The sequence below is a fragment of the Furipterus horrens genome, unplaced genomic scaffold (genome assembly GCF_987537825.1).
Source record: "Furipterus horrens unplaced genomic scaffold, mFurHor1.1.pri manual_scaffold_11, whole genome shotgun sequence".
In the NCBI taxonomy this organism is placed as follows: Eukaryota; Metazoa; Chordata; class Mammalia; order Chiroptera; family Furipteridae; genus Furipterus; species Furipterus horrens.
The window spans coordinates 12,165,925-12,182,800 of record NW_028327181.1 but is presented as its reverse complement, the minus strand read 5'-3'; the positions used below and the strand labels follow the sequence as shown (position 1 = coordinate 12,182,800).

Genomic DNA, 16,876 nt, shown 5'->3' with positions numbered 1-16,876 from the left:
TCCCCCCGACTGGACCACTCCTGCCGTCGCCCCTGCCCCCCACCTTGGCAGTCAGAAAACACTGGAACAGCACAGACTCTTCCCCACAACTCAGCTCACAAACCAGGAAGGATTACATTTCACACCCATGGCACTGAGTTGTTGAAAACCCACAGGCCTCTGTATTATATGAAAGGATTAGGAAACTCATTAAGCAGAGCTCTGACAGCCTCTGTTCTTTTTTTATGCCTCCCCCAAAAGGGCTTGTATTTCTGCAGGAGAAAAGAAAAAAATGTATCCACGGTAGGCTATGGAAAAATCCCCAGCTGTTCTGCCCTCGTCATGTATCCCGACGCCTCTCCTTTACCTCTGCATGGCTGCCTCCTGGCTGATTAGCTGGGGCTGCTAATGACCCCAATACGCTTTCACATGAAGTAGCCATGCGGGGGTGGGCGGCCGGGAGGGAGGGCTCCCGAGTGTCCTACAAGGAGGGTAGGGAAGGCCAGTGGAAGCCGGAAGCTGGGAGCCCCGGCTCCATCACTGCAGGCCAGGCCCATGCAGGTGGGGGGTCATTCCGGTGACATAATAGCACCGTTTTAAGGAGAGGCTTAACCTTCTGCAAACTCCAACACAGCCTGTGCCACTGTCCCATCGTTCTAGGCAGGAGAGGAGGGCGTGTGCGGAGACAGGCAGGAGGGACTGCTGCCCCAGAGCTGCGAGCTGCCCCAGGGGCTGGCAAGGAAGGTCAGGGGGAGAGAAACAATGATGCTTATTCGCTGGAGCTACTGCACGTTCACCACACGCCAGGGGCTCTGCTGAGCGCTCCACTCATCGCCTTGAGGAATTCTCACCACCACGAGATAAGCATTAGAACACCCCTTTTACAGATGGGGAAACTGAGGCTTCAGTCTTGCTGAAACTCACACGGCTGGTAGACAGAGGAGCAGAGATTTGAACGCAGGCAGATCCCACTGGAAGGGCCCTAAAAGGTCACACCAGAGCCTCCATCTACAGATGGGGAAACTGAGGCCCGCACCCAGTGCTGTAGAGAAGGGGTTGGCTCCAGGCTGCGCAGCTGGGGTCCTTTCCCTGAAAACTACCCAAAGATGGGAGCTCATCTAATTATTTCTGATGCCTCACATAGCTGACTGCAGAGTTTTGCAAAGAGTTGGGGCTCAATCAATGTCTCCTGCTCAACTCTGAAGGTTATCAAGGTTGAAAATCATGGCCTCTGAATGCCCCAACTTTGAATTCAGGGATGTAAGCTCCAGCCCTGGATCTGCTGCCAACTTACTGTGGGACTTTGTATAGGTCTCTTTCCCTCTCTGGGCCTTGGCTTCCCGAGCTGTAATATGAAAGGGGTGGACCGGAATGAGCTAGATGTGCTAACAAGGCTCAGGAGCAGCTTCTGGACAAGTCCTGCCCCTCACGACCTGTTGGCACTTGCTCCTAGGGCTCCTATAAAAATTGTCAGGGCTAGTGAAGGTCTGGTTACCTTCATACACTCTCAAACCCAGCATCAGACATTCCAGAGCCTTCTGAACACTTCCTGCCAAGATGTCTATAGAGGGGGAGAGAAGCAACTGCATCCCCATGGCCACCACCTCCATCCCTCACCCCAACCCAGAGCAGAAGGCAAGTCAGTGCCCAGAACCAAAGAGCAGACTCCTAGCTACTAACTGAGGAATTACAGATGTTAAATGATACGTGTGCCTGGGAGAAGGACCATTTCTAGAAGTCAAGTTGGTGAGTGGCAGGAAAGTGGGCTGCAGGATCATTTCCGGCTTCAGCAGAAAGCGGATATTTGGATGCAGAACCTGCTGACACTGGACTGGGAATTCAACAGGCCGGGAAAGGCATCTTGGAATTCGAGGGAACGTGCCCCACCCTTCCCGTCTGACAGGTCGTAACTAGAACGACAATAAAGCACTGCCTATGTGCAGTGTCATCCCAGGACACCGGACAAGCATCTCACGTCACTGTCGTCCTCAGTAGACATATTTACTGGGGAAGAAAACGGGCTTTATCAGAGTGGAAACACTTGCTTATATTTACACCAGGAATCAAAATTTTACGTAAACACTAGGGGATTCCAAAGCCCTACACTAATGTTTCGACTTCCCTCTGATTCTGTTGGCTAAAGCCACACGGTTACCCAGGAGCTGGCAGGGACCCCAACTCTCCCCTCCTGGCACCCATGTCAGATTCTCACCACCCGCATCGGTGTTTCTCAACCAAGCCGAGGATGCGCCTCACATCCTACAATGCACAGGACAGTCCCCACAACAAAGAATAACGGGCCCAAGGGACAATTCTGCTGTGGTGTGAAACCCTCATCTCCACCAGGTCCCTCAGTCTCTTGCCCTGATTGGAAGGGACAAGAAATGACGCATCAGCAGACTGGGCAGTGAAGGTGACTCTGAGCAAGTCACATCTTTTGTCATTTGTAAAACAGGGATAACAAAAATAATGCTTATACCCCATACAGTTCCTGCAAGGATGGGATAAGATCCCGTATTATAGTTTGCTCAGTGGCTGGCACATGTTTCTCTTTAAGCCTTAATGTCCCCAGCTCTGAAACGGGACAAAAGCCTCTGCTTTGGTGCAGCCTGTAAGCTTTTTCCCTTTTGACGTTGTTGCAGAGAAGCCACGTTTTCCCAGATGGTCCTGCTGGACAATGCAAACCCCCCAGGGAAGCAGAGGCTGCAGAGAGCCACGGGGCCAGCAGTGGGCTTCCTGCAGGTGAGAGAGAAACATTTGGGGAGGTGGAAGGTGGGGCAAACGGGCAAAGGTAACCTCCAGCTGGAAGGTACTAAGGCCATGATATACAGCCTGGTCTGTAGTTCTGAATACTGTAACGTCTATTTGAAAGTGGCTAAGAGAGTAGATCCTGAAAGTTCTCAACCCAAGAAAAAAAAGGTAACTGTGAGATGACAGATGTTAACTAGACTTATTGTGGTGGTGATTTTCCAGTTTATACAGACGTCAATTCATTATGTTGTGCACTTTAATACAATGTTATACGTAAATTGTATCTCAATCAAACTGGACAGAGGGATAATACTTCAAAAAATACAGATTGGAAGGAAAAAAGAAATGTTTGTGTTTAGCTGCTGAGAGCAGGCAGTTCACTCCTACAGCATAACATAACCTAATCTGACTAATATATCGAGATTATAGGGATACGAATAACAGCGGACATTTATTCTGGACTTCCTAGGCCCCAGGCACCGTGCTGAAGTACTTCACAGGGAAACTGAGGCTCACAGAAGTCAAGTCACTTGTCTGAGGTCCCAGAGCTAGTTAGCAGCAAGGCTGGGATTCAAACCCAGATCTGTCTTAAAGGGAAAGCCAAGCTCTTCACAAGACTGACCTAATTCCACCTGCGTTCTCTTTATTTTTCCTTATTACGAAAGGACAGCCGAGGACACCAAATCTGTTTAAAAAACAATAGTATAAACAGTGCACAAACTTGGCTATTTTTAACTCTTGGTTAGAACTTAGGTTTGAGGATTCTCCTTCTAATGAAGCAGGACAGTCCAAAAGGACTCCTCTGGCCTAGGGACTGGTGGGGAAAAGCCGCTCTTGTGTGCCATGTTCTCAGATCCGTGCAGAGCTCACTGCAGCTTACTGCCTGGCTCTCACAATGAATGTTTGATGAGACAAATGGAGTGATGAGCACTTAGGATCCAAGAAATGGATTCCATCTCATGCCAGGAGATTCATGCCAACTCCTAAAAGCATGAGTTGCTCAAATGCTCCTGGGACCCTGAACCCTGGCTGGCTGAGCAGCCTCCTCTATGTACAGGAACCCCTGAGATGAGAAAAGCACCCATGGGGAACACCAGGGGTTACCACATTACAGACTCTGGACAGGCCATCTGAGTTCTTCCCATCTCAATTTACTCATCTGTGATATGGCCATCCTCAGACCATCGTGGTAGGCATACATGAGAAGGAACATGTATCAGTGATCTACTGCTGCATAACAAATAGCCCCCAAACTCAGTGGCTCAACACAACAAACATTCTCTCTCATAGTTTCTGGAAGTCGGGGGTCCAAGAGGGCCTTAGCTGAGTGGTTCAGCTGGTAGGTTTCACATCCTGGCTGGCAGCTGGGTGCAGACTACAGGTGCTTGCCATGGGGGCCTCTCTCTTAGGGCTGCCCAAGTGTCCTCAACACATGGCAGCTGGCCTCGCCCACAGCAAATGCTCCAAAATGGGGCAAAAGTGGCCAGGACGGAAATCCGTGTCTTATGTAACCTGATCTCAGAAGTGACACCATCACTTCTGCTGCATTCTGTTGGTCACACAGATCAAACTGGTACAGGAGGGGACTTCATAATGATGTGACTATCACAAGGTGAGAATCCTTGGGGGCCAACCTGGAGGCTGCCTACCAGCGTCTGAACATGTCTCGCCAACGACGAAGCACTGAGCAGGTAACAGTGATGGTGGTGATGAGAGAAAGCGTTTACTGAGCCTCTACTACACCCCAAGCACTGCGTCAGTGTCCCATGTGCATTACCTCAGTATAACCTCCATCACAGCCATGAAGTAATGTAATAGTGCTGGCCCCGTTTTACAGAAGAAGAAATGGGGGCATAAGGAGGTCAAGTAGCCACTTCACAGTCATGCAGCGAGTGAGAGGCAGAACCAAGACTCCAAGCCACAGCCGCAGGACCCTGCCACTTGCTTTCTCAACAACAGTGGGATGCTGGAGCCGGCGGTCCTGGCTCCTCAGAGGCAACGGTGAACTGTTTGGGAGCCAGTTGTGGACCACTTGTTATAAGCCGTTACTCAAATGTAAATGATATAAACTTACAATGAAATAAATTATACTAGAAGCAAAGGTATAAAATATGCACACGGTTATCACTTCCCAATTACTACATTTTTACCTATGGCCTTGGGGTCATCTAATATTGAACCTGTAGAGTGCAAATACTGTGTGATAATGACACACTACGCATCTTTTCCCAGCTCCGTGGGCTAATTGCTGGCTGAAAATTGGCCCTGGTGGGAGTATATACACCACAGGAATAGACAAAGGTTACCAATCAGGGCTTTTCCTCCCAAAAACCCGGTTGTTGAACATCTACCACTAGACCACTGCAATCAACCCAGTATATCATTTCCTCTAAGAAGGAATTATCTTGGTGACTTCTTGCAAAAGAGCCCATTCTTCATGAAATCCAAAAATATAACGTTCCCTTGCGATACTGATCAATCCAGATTTCCTTCCTGAAGTCTCTGGCTTCCTGGCGAGGAAGCAAGAGGGCATGTGTCTGAACAAAACATCTGAGATCTGAAATCACTGAAAGGGAGAGAAAGCGAGTGATGGAGGGGCCTCTCAGCCTTGCAGAACCTCTCAGGATCCAGACAAAGGTGTGCACACCCAGGCCCGCCCCTGCACGCAGCCCTGAAAGCCCGAACTGCGGCCACCCCACACATCCAGCCAGAGAGGCTAATAAATCATGGCGCAAGCATACAGCAGCACGTGGCGTGGGCGTAAAAACGGTCTTTACCAAAGACTTACACAACATATATTGTTTTTAAAGGATGGAAAAAGACAGAAGGTCGGCGATTTTGTTCAAAACAGGGAGGAAAGAAAAGACAGGAAGGAAATGCATTGGAATGCCAAGAACTGGGTTTCAAAGATGTCAGAATAATGGGTGGACTTTGTTTTTGTTCAGTTTTTCTATAGATTCCAAATATGAAATGAGCATGCCCCATTTTTTCAGTCGTGGGGAGGGGAGAGGTGACAGACACGGAGCAGCCACACCCTTTGTCCTGCCCTGCATGTCACGCCGGGTTTCTCCCAGAGGCACCGAGTCTGGGCACAGCCTTTGGCCCCAGCTAGATGCATGAAGGGGCCATTGTTCTCCTGGTGACGTCATTCTGCTGCCTGGAGGGGGGAAAGGAGACCTGAAATTGGGTGCGGCCGGCCCCAAAAGAAAGCAGCCTCGCCTGCCTGCTTATCCACGCCATAGCAGAGGGTGCTGTCACTTGATGCTGGCCTTTGGGGCTGCAGTAAGTCCAGCACCCATTTCACACTTGAAGGGGCAGCCTGAGGCCAGAGCACATGGTAGGGCTCTGGACATGCAGTGGCTGCAGCATTTGACACAGATGGTAGGATACGGAGGAGGGGGTCATGGCAGCTGAACCCCATTCTCCTAAAGCCCAGGTCTCCGGCAGATGTGTGACAATCTGTGCCCGGCACACAGAAGGTGCTCAGGAAGTGGTAGCTGCCGTTGTTAACTTCATTCTTGACCTCCCTCCCTGGCAGAAAACCTTACGGTGCTAAAATCTAACATCCTTACCTGAGTCCCCAGGTCTTATACAGCCTTGCCCCTGCCCACCTGCCCCAACTCATCTTCTTCCCTCCCCCACTTACTCACTTTGCTGCAGCCACCCTGTTGTCTCTCAAACAAGCCAGGCCCAGTCTGCCACAGGGCCTTTGCACTTGCTTCTCCCACTGCCAGGACGCTGTTCTTCCTCCTAACGATCTTAAGGTTCATTCCCTCACGTCATTCAGGTCTCTCCTGAGATGATTTCCTAAAGTACACTCCCACCAGACCTCGTACCGTGACAGTTTTCTTCAGAGCCCTAACAATTACCTGAGACTATCTTGTTCGTTCATTCATTGATTTATTTGTTTACTGCGTTTCCCTGTTCAAGAAGTCCCATGAGAGCAGAGACTGTGTCAGTCTCTTGCTCTACTTAGCACAAAAGAGGTACTTCATTAAAAAATGAACAAATAACTGGTTTTCATTACCATTATATCCCAAATTTTTCCATCTGGCTCTCTCCAAGTAAAGAACCCAGACTGCCCTGGCCTGGAATCCTGGCATCAACTCTTAGACAGTGTGTTGTAGGAACAGGTCCCTGATCATCTCTGGGCCTCAGTTTACCCATCTCTGATATGGTGATGGTGCCACAAGAATAAAGGAGAGTGAACTTTAGGAAGGCAGAAACTACGTGAGCCCCTGGACAAGCCGAACACTACTGCGGGCACCGGCGAGGCCACAATGAAGCAGGCCGACCGACCTCCCGGCTGCCCTCACAGGCCTGACGCTCTGCTGGAGGAGACGGAATGAACGAGGGCAGCGGAGCCGAGTGCCTGGGAGACATGAACAGGGCCGGGACTTGCCTCTGCCTCAGCGGTGAGGCAGCCTCTGTGCAGGAGGAGAGTGAGCAGCGCTTTCCAGGCAGAGGGACGGAGGGCACAGGCCCCTGGTCTGGAATGTGTGTTGGCTGAGGAAGAGCAGGAGGGCAGGGTGGCAGGAGTAGAGTGCGTGTGGAGGGCAGCAACGAGAGCTGAGGTCAAAAGGGAGGCAGGGCCGATCCCATCGGGCCTTGCAGGCCACGCTAAGAAGCTGGGGCTTTTTAAGTCTGGGGTGAGTCAGGGGAATGACTTGACCCCTTGGGCTGCTGGGAGGAGAACGGACTGGAGGGAAGGGGGACACAGTGGGAGCAGTGAGGAGGGTGGAATAGGGTGGCCTCCAAAAAAGTATGTCCACTTCCTAACCCTTGGCACCTATGAATGTGACTTTATTTGGGAAAAGAAGTCTATGCAGATGGAATTAACTTAAGGATCTCAAGACGAGATCATGCTGAAATATCTGTTGGGCCCTAAATCCACTGGGAAGTGTCCTTATGTAGAGGAAGAAGAAGCCTTGTGAAAACGGAGGCAGATTGGATGGATGCAGCCACAAGCCAAGGAATGCGTGAAGCCATCGGAAGCTGGAAGGGGCAGGAAGGATCCTCCCCAAGAGCCCTAGGAGGGTGGCGTGGCCTGACAGCACCTTGATCTTGGACTTCTGGCCTCCATGACCTTGAGAGGTAAATTTCTGCTGTTTCCAGCCCCCAAGTTTGTTGCAAAGTATTATGAAAGACTCAAGAAATTAGTACAGAGGATGTATTGACTGAAAATGGGGCTCCTGAAGACGAGAGCCACAAACATCTCTTTACTTTGAAACCCTCTCCCAGTTGCTAAAATAAAGGGGCGGGGGTTATGTGTCTGGGGGTGGGAGAGACACCGAGCCCCGCTGAATATTTTAGGCAACCGTTTCACTCTACAATTGATGTAGAACAAAATACTCCTACTCCTCCTTCAGCACGGGCACTGATGCTTAAACTGTGAATCTCCAGTGCAGGGCGGGTTGTAGGTCCAGTGAGACTGACACATGCCATAGTGCTGGAGACCTGGCCTTACCAATCCCAGCTGTGTGACCCCTGACCTGTGACTTCACCTCTCTGTGCTTCACTATACCCCACTTCCCTCAGGGGCAGTTGTGCAGATTGGATGAGACCAGTTCCTGGAAAGGAGAAGGCACTCAATGTGTGGGACCCCTTCCTTCCTCTCCCAGCTCAGGCCGGCAGGGAGACTACTCCAGCTACAATTATCACTATAACTGCCCCCACACCAAATTATATACAGCAGTGGTTCTCAACTGGGGGGGGATGCTGAAGGCTATTTTGCCTCCATGAGACCCCTGGCAATATCTAGAAACATTTCTAGTGGTCACTTGGGGGTGCTACTGGCACCACGTGGGGAGAGGCCAGGGGTGACCCTACAATACATGGGACAGCTCCCCCACCCTCAAAGAATTATCTGACTCAAGACATTGTAGTGGTGAGGCTGAGAGACTCTGGTATATGGCAATAGTTTGATGTTACAGGCAAGCCCTTGATATTTTACTTTTATACTTGTGTTTATATGACATATTTATGTGCTACCATGTCTTATGATCTGCCCTCTAAAAGTGAGCTCTGCAAAGGCAGGGATGGTATGTCTTGTTCACGGCCACGTCCCCAGCACCAGCACCCTGGTCAGTGCTCAGTCAATACTGGTGGGAGGAAAAGGTGAGGGAACCAGCGAAGCTATACAAGGAACATACGCCTTGTGCTTGGTGCCGTGCCTGGCACACCGCGAATACTCAGGAGAGGTCAGCCAGGTTCTTGCCCGCTTTGCTGATGCACAGACCGGTCTGGCCACCTAGGCAGGTGGGAAGCATCCAGAGCCTGCACCCCACCCCCCACCCCTGAAAGTGAAGTGAAATGCACACTCATTAAGCACTTCCTGTATGTCAGGTGCTTCACAGGTGCCAGGGCTGTGCTGGTTCTTTTTTACCCCAACCCACTGGACCACCCACCAGACAAGTCCCAGGTGAAGCCCCATTTTACACATGAGGACGAAATGGGTGATTTAACTTGCCCAGGGTCCCTCAGCTGGCACGTGGTGGAGCTGAGACGGGAGCCCAAGCCTGTCCTATTCCCAAGTCACCTTTGCAGAACACCCTTTGGCCCTGGAAACCCCCACTTCCCACTGCTCTTCCAGCCTCAGCCTCCTGCCACATTGCCGTTGCTCCTGGGTTCTGGAATGTTTTGTCTGGCCTCTGTGTGGAGTCTGCCTAGTCTGCCGGGCCTCATACAACGTGCCTCTTCCTGCCTTTGTGGCTCGGAGACAATGAGTTTGATTTCCCTCATTCCCCCCTTTCTTTCTCAAAGGCAGAGGCAGGCCATTAGCAAATTATTTCAAGGCTGGCTTTAGAAAACATTTCAGGGCACGCCTTTGAGGGTTACTTTAGGCCTGCCACAGATTCTTCTATGCGGCTCGGAGTAAACACGAGCCTCAGGCAGGGTTTGGAACTGAACTGATTATTTAGATAAATCATGTACAAGTCCAGGCCATAAAGACTGAGTCCCTGCCCCTCTTAACACCAGCTGCGGATATTGTCGCTGCCTCTAAACTCTTAAGTAATTGTGGCTTTAAAAATTTCCTCCCATAAAACAAATATTTAAGTGAAATCCCCAGGCCAAAGGGGATATGGGTGGATTTTCCAGTTCGCTGGGAATCTTTGAGAAGTGGCTTGGGAGAAAAGGTTTGGCTGTCACAATTGCTGGCGTTTAAGGTACATATACCACGTGGCATCACAAGGTTACAGGCACATCACTACCCAGAAATGATAATAATGGGAAATGTAACCGTGAAATGATGACGACCCCCATTTCACAGACGAGCAAACTGAGGCACAGAGGCAGGAGGAGTCCACCCAAGGTTGCACAGCTGGGAGGTGGCAGAGCTGGAATTAGAACCCGAGTCCCCTGCGACAGAGCATGTGTTCCCATCCCATCCCGGCCCTCATCCTGCTAAGCCAGAACATCGGGGCACCCAACAGAGAAGGCATTTAGGCATGCGCTGTGTGCTGGGCACCATGAGGGACATCCACTTCAACCTTATAACCCCCGAGGCCTACCCACTTGACAGAGGGGAAAACTGAGGCTTGCCAACAGGTCAAGTTTCCTCCGCACGGACAGGGCAGAGTCCGATTCCAGCTCTCCACCCAGCGCCAGCTGGTGCCCACCCCCAGCGGAGGCTGGATGCTGAACGGGCAGGACCCTGACACCCAGGTCTATTTCGCATGCATTCACTCTGTTGGAGGCGCCGTAAGAACAGTAAGCAGAGACGGCAGCGGCCCACACGGCACTCACTTCATTAGTCCACACAGTGGTACCCCCGTTACACCGGCAACGAGGCCGATGCCCAGGGTCCCACGGCTCCCAGGGTGGGAGAGCTGAATGTCGCCGACCCCCACACCCTTAACCGAATTGCCAGAGAGGGACCAAGCGCGAAAGAGACAGACACACGCAATGAGTCAGAGAGAGAACAAGAGAGACAGAGGCAGAGGGACAGAAAGAGGGAACAAGAGGCCTGCTCCCCTTTCCAGAGGTTGGAATGGGGGATGTGTCTCATAAATTCTGGCCCCACTGATTTGCCCAGGGCCACGAAGCAGCACAGACCACAAGAGATGTCATATTCATGAGACACCTGTTTGCACCTGACTGCTGTGTGGCCCCCAAAAGTCACTGCGCCTCTCTCGGCCAGCCAAGGGGATGCCAGGTCAGTCCCTGCACCTTGAGGGCAGGTGTGAGCATTACTTCAATGGTGCAGATGGTCAGCTTAAAACCTGTTGCACCCCAGGACTCCATCCCCAAATGCTGGGTCCCTATAGGCCATCAGGACTCATCGCAAGGCTGGACCCAGGGAAGGCGCTGGCTTAGCCCTGCGCCCATCTGCAGCCACCTGAGAACCGGCCAGTGCAGTCAGGTGCGAAAATGCCAGCCCCTCTCTGAGTTCAACCCCCGTCGCTGATATGGACTCCCTGAAGTTTTCAGGAAGTGCTAGAGAAATTCATGCCAGGAGCTTGGCAAGAGGCAGCCCTGTGGTGGGGGTCAGAGTCTGGGGTTCTAGTCCTAGCCTTGCCACTTACGTCCTGTGCTATGCCAGGCAGATGCTTTTCCCTCTCTGGGCCCACCTCTCCAAACCATCAGCAAGGTACTTGAGACTGAGTCCACACCATCCCCTAGCAAGACACAGGCTAAGTTTTTAATCATTAGCTGTCACTTCAGCCGATCTGCCAAGCCCTGTGAAGCTTGTCTGAGTGAGAGCTGTGAAGCCCTGGGACCCAGCCCAAGGCCCCATCCTGCCCACGCACACCGAGCCCCAGGCCCACGGACCAGAGGGCAAACCTGCCCACCGCCTGGGGTCTCGTTAGGTAATCAACCATGACCTTGAGACTTGGTCCGATGACAACACAACACAAGCCACAACTCGACACTCACACGACAGGGACACTCAAGTCATCCTGGGATGCTGTGAGGACACAAAGCAGGTGCCAACTAATCTTCCCTAAAAATAGGGGAGGACAGGCATTTCTGTCAGGGGCTAGACTAGTGGCACTTAGAGATAAGTCACCTGGCGAAGCTAGCCCGGCTTCTGTGCTGCCTGTCCACACAGACAGGGAATCGGTACCATGTCCCCACCACTTCGGGGCAGCAAGCAGCTCTGCTGCTGGGGCATCAGCTCCACATGCCTCTCCCCTCGCGCCGGGGACAGGAAATGGTGGGGCTTGGTGGACAATTATTCTGGAAGTGGCAACTTCCCTGGCTGCGTCTATGGGACCCCCGCCCCCTCACCAGGGGAATGTGGGAGGGGAGGACCTTTGACTGCTGTTTTAATATTTTTAGAAAAACATAATAAGCTTACAAAATCTGGTGGCTCCGAATCCGGGTGCCTTTTCCTTAGGGAAGAAAACCTCTGCTGGCTGCGAGCGGAGAAGCGGCGGAAAGACTCCCGACTCCGGGAGGCGAGGTGTCGGAAGGACGAAGTGCGCTTGAAGGGGGTCCGGCTGGTGGGCTCCCCACTGCTCCGCTCGTGGCTCACCGTGGTGGTCACTAAGTTGAGGGCATCCTGGAAAGACCTCCTCATGGTGCCCATCCACTGGGTCATGTGGGTTTGGGCCATGGTGAGTTTGTCCCCCAGGTAATCCATGGGGCCGGGAGGGGAGAGGAAGAAAAGCAATAAAAAATGCCAGGGTCCCCCTCTTCCTACTTGACGTCCTGGAAGTTTGGGGCTTGCTTGGAGAGAAAAGCCAGCAGCCCTCTTCAGCCAAACCGAGAGTGAATCAACATTGCCGAGCTGGAAGCCGGCTGCAGCCGTGGGTCTCGCTCCGAAGAGAGTTCAGGGTCAGGCTGGGAGTCCACCCTCCAGCGCTGGAAAGTCAACACGCTGGGAGGTCCAACATCCAGTCCCTGGCGATCACTTCACGGAATTGGCTGTGACCAGGAGCCTGAAGGAACCAGCGGCACTGGCTCCAGGGTGTGACAGTCCCTTGAGGTGGGGGGAGGAAAAGACGGTGGCCCTGGGCACCCTCGTCCTCACTTTCCTCCAGGTGGGTGGCCCCTCCCAGGAGCACACTGGAAGGACCAGGTGGGCAGACTACTACCGGCCGCTGCCCCCTGCCCAGCTGCCCACAGCTGGGCCCCGCTCACCTGACCCATGCAGGTTTTCTGTTCTCTGGCCAGAAATTCCAAACCTGTCGGCCGGCAGGCAGCTAGCTCATTTCCGGAGGCAGCCACCAGGGCCCCCGTGTCCCCCGGCTGAGCAGCCCAGGATGACATCAGTCCCTGTCTTAGCGAGGGGCTTCGCTGCCCAGGAATGCAGGAGGGACCTCAGGGAGGCAGACGCCCAGGGAGCTGACATCCGCCCCCGTTTTTTCCCCCAAGTCTCAACTCGCTCACAGTCCCGCGGGGCTGACGGTGGCTTCACGTGCCAGGCTGCCTACCCGCCCTGTGCCCTCACTGCAGGCGCAGGGGAGATGCGGCCGCACGTGGTGCGCGTGGGTGCGTGTGTGCACGTATGTCCGAGGTCTGGCAGCCCCGGAAGGCTGGAACAGTTGAGAAGCTGCCTCTAGGGTGACAGGCCAGCTCCTCGGGACCGCTGGCTGGCTGTCAGTCTGTCTCCCCCTGGCGGTCTGTTTCTCTATCAGGTTCTCTCCTCCCTCTCCCTGTGTCTCAGTTTCCACCTCTCTCCCTCTCTCTCTCTCTCTCTCTCTCTCTCTCTCTCTCTCCTCTCTCTCTCTCTCTCTCTCTCTCTCTCGTCTTTCCAGCCTTCTCTCCCTGTCTCCCTGGAAGGCAACACTGAGCCAGGTAAAACAGCCCTGGAGGTCCCCCAAGGAAGGAACTGGGCTGGGCTGTATTTCAGTACAGGCGGGGTTGCCATGGCAACCCTGGGGCACAGCATCTGCCCCATCCTGGGCGGGCAGGCTCTTAGCACAGGGAGCAATGGGAATGATTCATGTTTACACTGGGTCACATGAGCTCCTGGGTTTTAACCCTTACAGAGCTGGAGTAAGTGGAATGGGGGTAGGGGGACAAGACAGCAGCATCTGAGACCACAGAGGGTTGTCGGGAAGGGTCAGCAGCCGCTGGATCCCGGAGGGGAGGCACACTCACTGCTTCTTCCTGATACCCCCATGTTACAGATGAGGCAATGCAGACTCAGAGACACAGGTTCACTTGCCCAAGGTCACACAGCAAGGGTAGCACTAGGGCATGGACAGAGGCTGTTCCTTCCCAACCGTTTACCAGATCCAAGAGGGCACCTCTTGGACCAGAGTTGGAGCTCAGTAAATATTTACTGTTCGAACACCAAGTCCAACGCGGACCTCTTGGCCAATCTGACCGTGTCCCGAGCACGCCCCCCACCCGCAGCACCGCAGGCTGAACCACTGTCTGCTCCCCAGACACCGACCAAAGGGCATCGCTTGAGAGTTTTTCACGAAGGCATCTGATGACACAGATCTCTTTCCCCTATAGACCCCTCATCCTTCTGGCTGTTCGTTCAATCAACTCTTCCTTTCCCTCACTCATTGGACAGTCAGAGGGGCCTACTTGGGGCCGGGCACAGGCACAGAGCTAAGATGGTCCCTGCCACGCGGCTCACGGTCCAGCAGGACACTACAGTGGTGGCCAATGCGTACTGCAGCATGGGTCCCCGATGCCATCCCAAGTGGTCCCAGGAATTAACTCATGAACCCATTTGACAGAGGAGGAGACTGAGGCCCAGAAAGTCAAAGTCATCTGCCAAGGTCACACAATGTGGTAGGCAGCCTCCAAGACGCCCCCAGTAACCCTTGCACACCCTGGCATGGTCCCCTACAATACCACAGGGTTAGCCTGTGTGCCCCAAAGAAGAAGGCAGAAGTGACAGCATGTGACGTCCATGGCTAGGCCATAAAAGGCACCACAGCTTCCACTTTGCCCTCTGAGATCACCCTGGGGGCAGCCAGATACCACACAGAGAGATTCAGAGGCCCCACTAACAGACAGCAGCCCCGGGGGTGAACCACTGGGAAGCAGACCCTGCATCCCGGGTCACATTCTCAGATGACTGCGGCCCACCCACCACCTGTACAGCCTCCAAGGGCCCAGGCCCCCTGGAATCCAAAGCCACTCACTGTCCTGACACGGAGTGCACACAGTCAGCCGCCTTGCAGGCAGGTGACTTCACAGCCCTTCTCCCTCACCCCGGAGGACAGGAACTTCCAGGTGAGAGAGAGCTGAGTCCTTCCCGCACTGGAAATAACTAAAGAACTGGAAAGGACCACAGCTTTTGAACAGATAACCTGGACACAGAGGGGAGTAATCTACAGGGAATCTTCAGAAGGAAAAACATTAAATCAAAGCCTTAAATACCTTTAAATACCTTGAAAATGATTATACCCAGTGTTGACCAGGCTATGGAGAAAGAGACACATATGTCCACAGCAGATGGAAACAGAAATCAGTATATACTTCCTGAAAGGAATTGAACACCCCAGATCAAAGTCTTAAAAATACTGGCCTGCCAGTTAATGACATGCAGGCAGAAGGTACTGATATCTGTAACTTACTTTGGAAATACAGAGAAATAAAGAAGACATACTAAGGAATGGATGGGTGGCTAGATGTTTATAAGTAAAACATAACAAATGTTAGTAATTTTAGAATCTAGCTGGGGGGATATGTGTGTTCCCTGTATAATTGTTCTGTATTTTGAAATTTTTCATAATAAAAGGCTGGGGTGGGAGGATGAGCCTGCCTTTTGGCCCTGAAGTTTACGATCTGATTCTACACCCTGTGATCCACCTTTGGAAATGAGAATGATCTATACAGACATTTTGCTACAAAGATGTTCACCATACTCGTGTATGTGTGTATTTCTGAAAAATTAGTCAGAACCTAATTGTCCATCAAAAAGAGACTTGTTCGGCACAGCTCTGAGCCATAATGACATCAGAGGCAAGAGGGAAAAAAATCAGTCATACCAATCCTGTCTTTATAATGTTGATAGTTTGCTCATCATGGATTTTTGCATTAATTTTGATTTTTTTTTAAGGGCTGTATTACATTATTATTTACCTTGATTACTGACTTCTGTTTGGTGCCCCTTTAAATTCTGCATCCTAGGTAAATGCCTCAATTACCTCATCTTCATCCCAGCCCTGGATTTGCTAAATCAATACAGTGTATGATTCAGGGGTCGGAGACTTGCCTCTAGCTCTCATTAGCTGTTTGGCCCTGGGCAAATGACTTAACCTCTCTGATTTTCAGAGATGCAATCATCCAACTCATCACTGTCACTGACACTGTCGGTAGCACTTAAGTGTCTGCTAGGCACTGTTATTAGGTCAACATTACATCACCTGCTCCTCTCAACAATGAAATGAAGTTTGTCCTGTGATTATTACCCTCATTTTACAAATGGAAAAAAACTGAGGTAACTCAGTGACCAGTCCTCGGGCCGTAGCTATTAAGTGGTCGAGTTTGGTACCTGCAGCCTCACACCTTTGACAAGGCAGAGGGTATCCTGGCCTTTGCCAGATCCGTCTGGGTGGAAGACAAGCGTCTGCAAAAGCAGAGAAGACCACCTGGCGGGTAGGACCACAAAGCCCCGCCTCCTCCCCCACACACGGGGGAGAGGGGTGCAGAGGGAGCTGAAAAGCCAGATTGCAGGCTTGCTCCTGCCAGCCTCCCTTTAGGTACAATGTGCTCTGAGGGCGTGACTATAAAAAGCGTCCCTCTCTGAAAACTGGGGCAGTGCAAGCACTCTCCCCTCCGGAGGACTTTTCCTGCAAACTCTTCTGTTTTCTCCAGGAACCTGTCGGGACATTGCTGGGAAGCAACAAGAAAAGAAAGCCATCTCCTTACATAATTAATCCAAAACTGCTGGCGGAGCTGCTGAGGTCCAGGAAACAAATGGGAATCTGATCCACCACGTGAGGCAGGGCCCGGAGAGCGCCATTTCCAGACAAGCGTGTGCAGTTACAAAAAATCAGAACATTGGTCACTCATTCATTCAACAAACATTCCCTGTGCGTTACTTTACATGAGCTCTGTGCTGGCCCTAGGGGATCTTTAGTCCCTGAAGAGCTCAGAGTGGCTCTCTGATCCTCAGCCATTAAGTAGAAAGGGTGTCCCAATGGACCACCTCAAATCTGGGGCTACCATTTTCTCCAAAATAGCTGATAAAAAAAAAAAAAAAAAAAAAAAGCGCTCTAGAGAACTCCTG

At 52.0% G+C, this 16,876-nt stretch overlaps 1 protein-coding gene across 2 annotated transcripts in view; it reads right to left on the bottom strand.

The window, feature by feature from the left end:
- The window catches only part of KIAA1671 (KIAA1671 ortholog), a 172,642-nt gene that overhangs the window by 45,794 nt on the left and 109,972 nt on the right, over positions 1 to 16,876 (bottom strand). Inside the window, exon 1 of one of the 2 annotated variants that reach the window (XM_090290566.1) lies at positions 12,032 to 13,350. The exons of the other annotated variant lie outside the window; for it this stretch is intronic. Within the exon in view, the coding sequence (XP_090146692.1) occupies positions 12,032 to 12,316 (285 nt within the window). The 5' untranslated portion in view covers positions 12,317 to 13,350. Of the gene's footprint in view, positions 1 to 12,031; positions 13,351 to 16,876 lie in introns of those variants that run through there. 2 annotated transcript variants of the gene reach the window in all.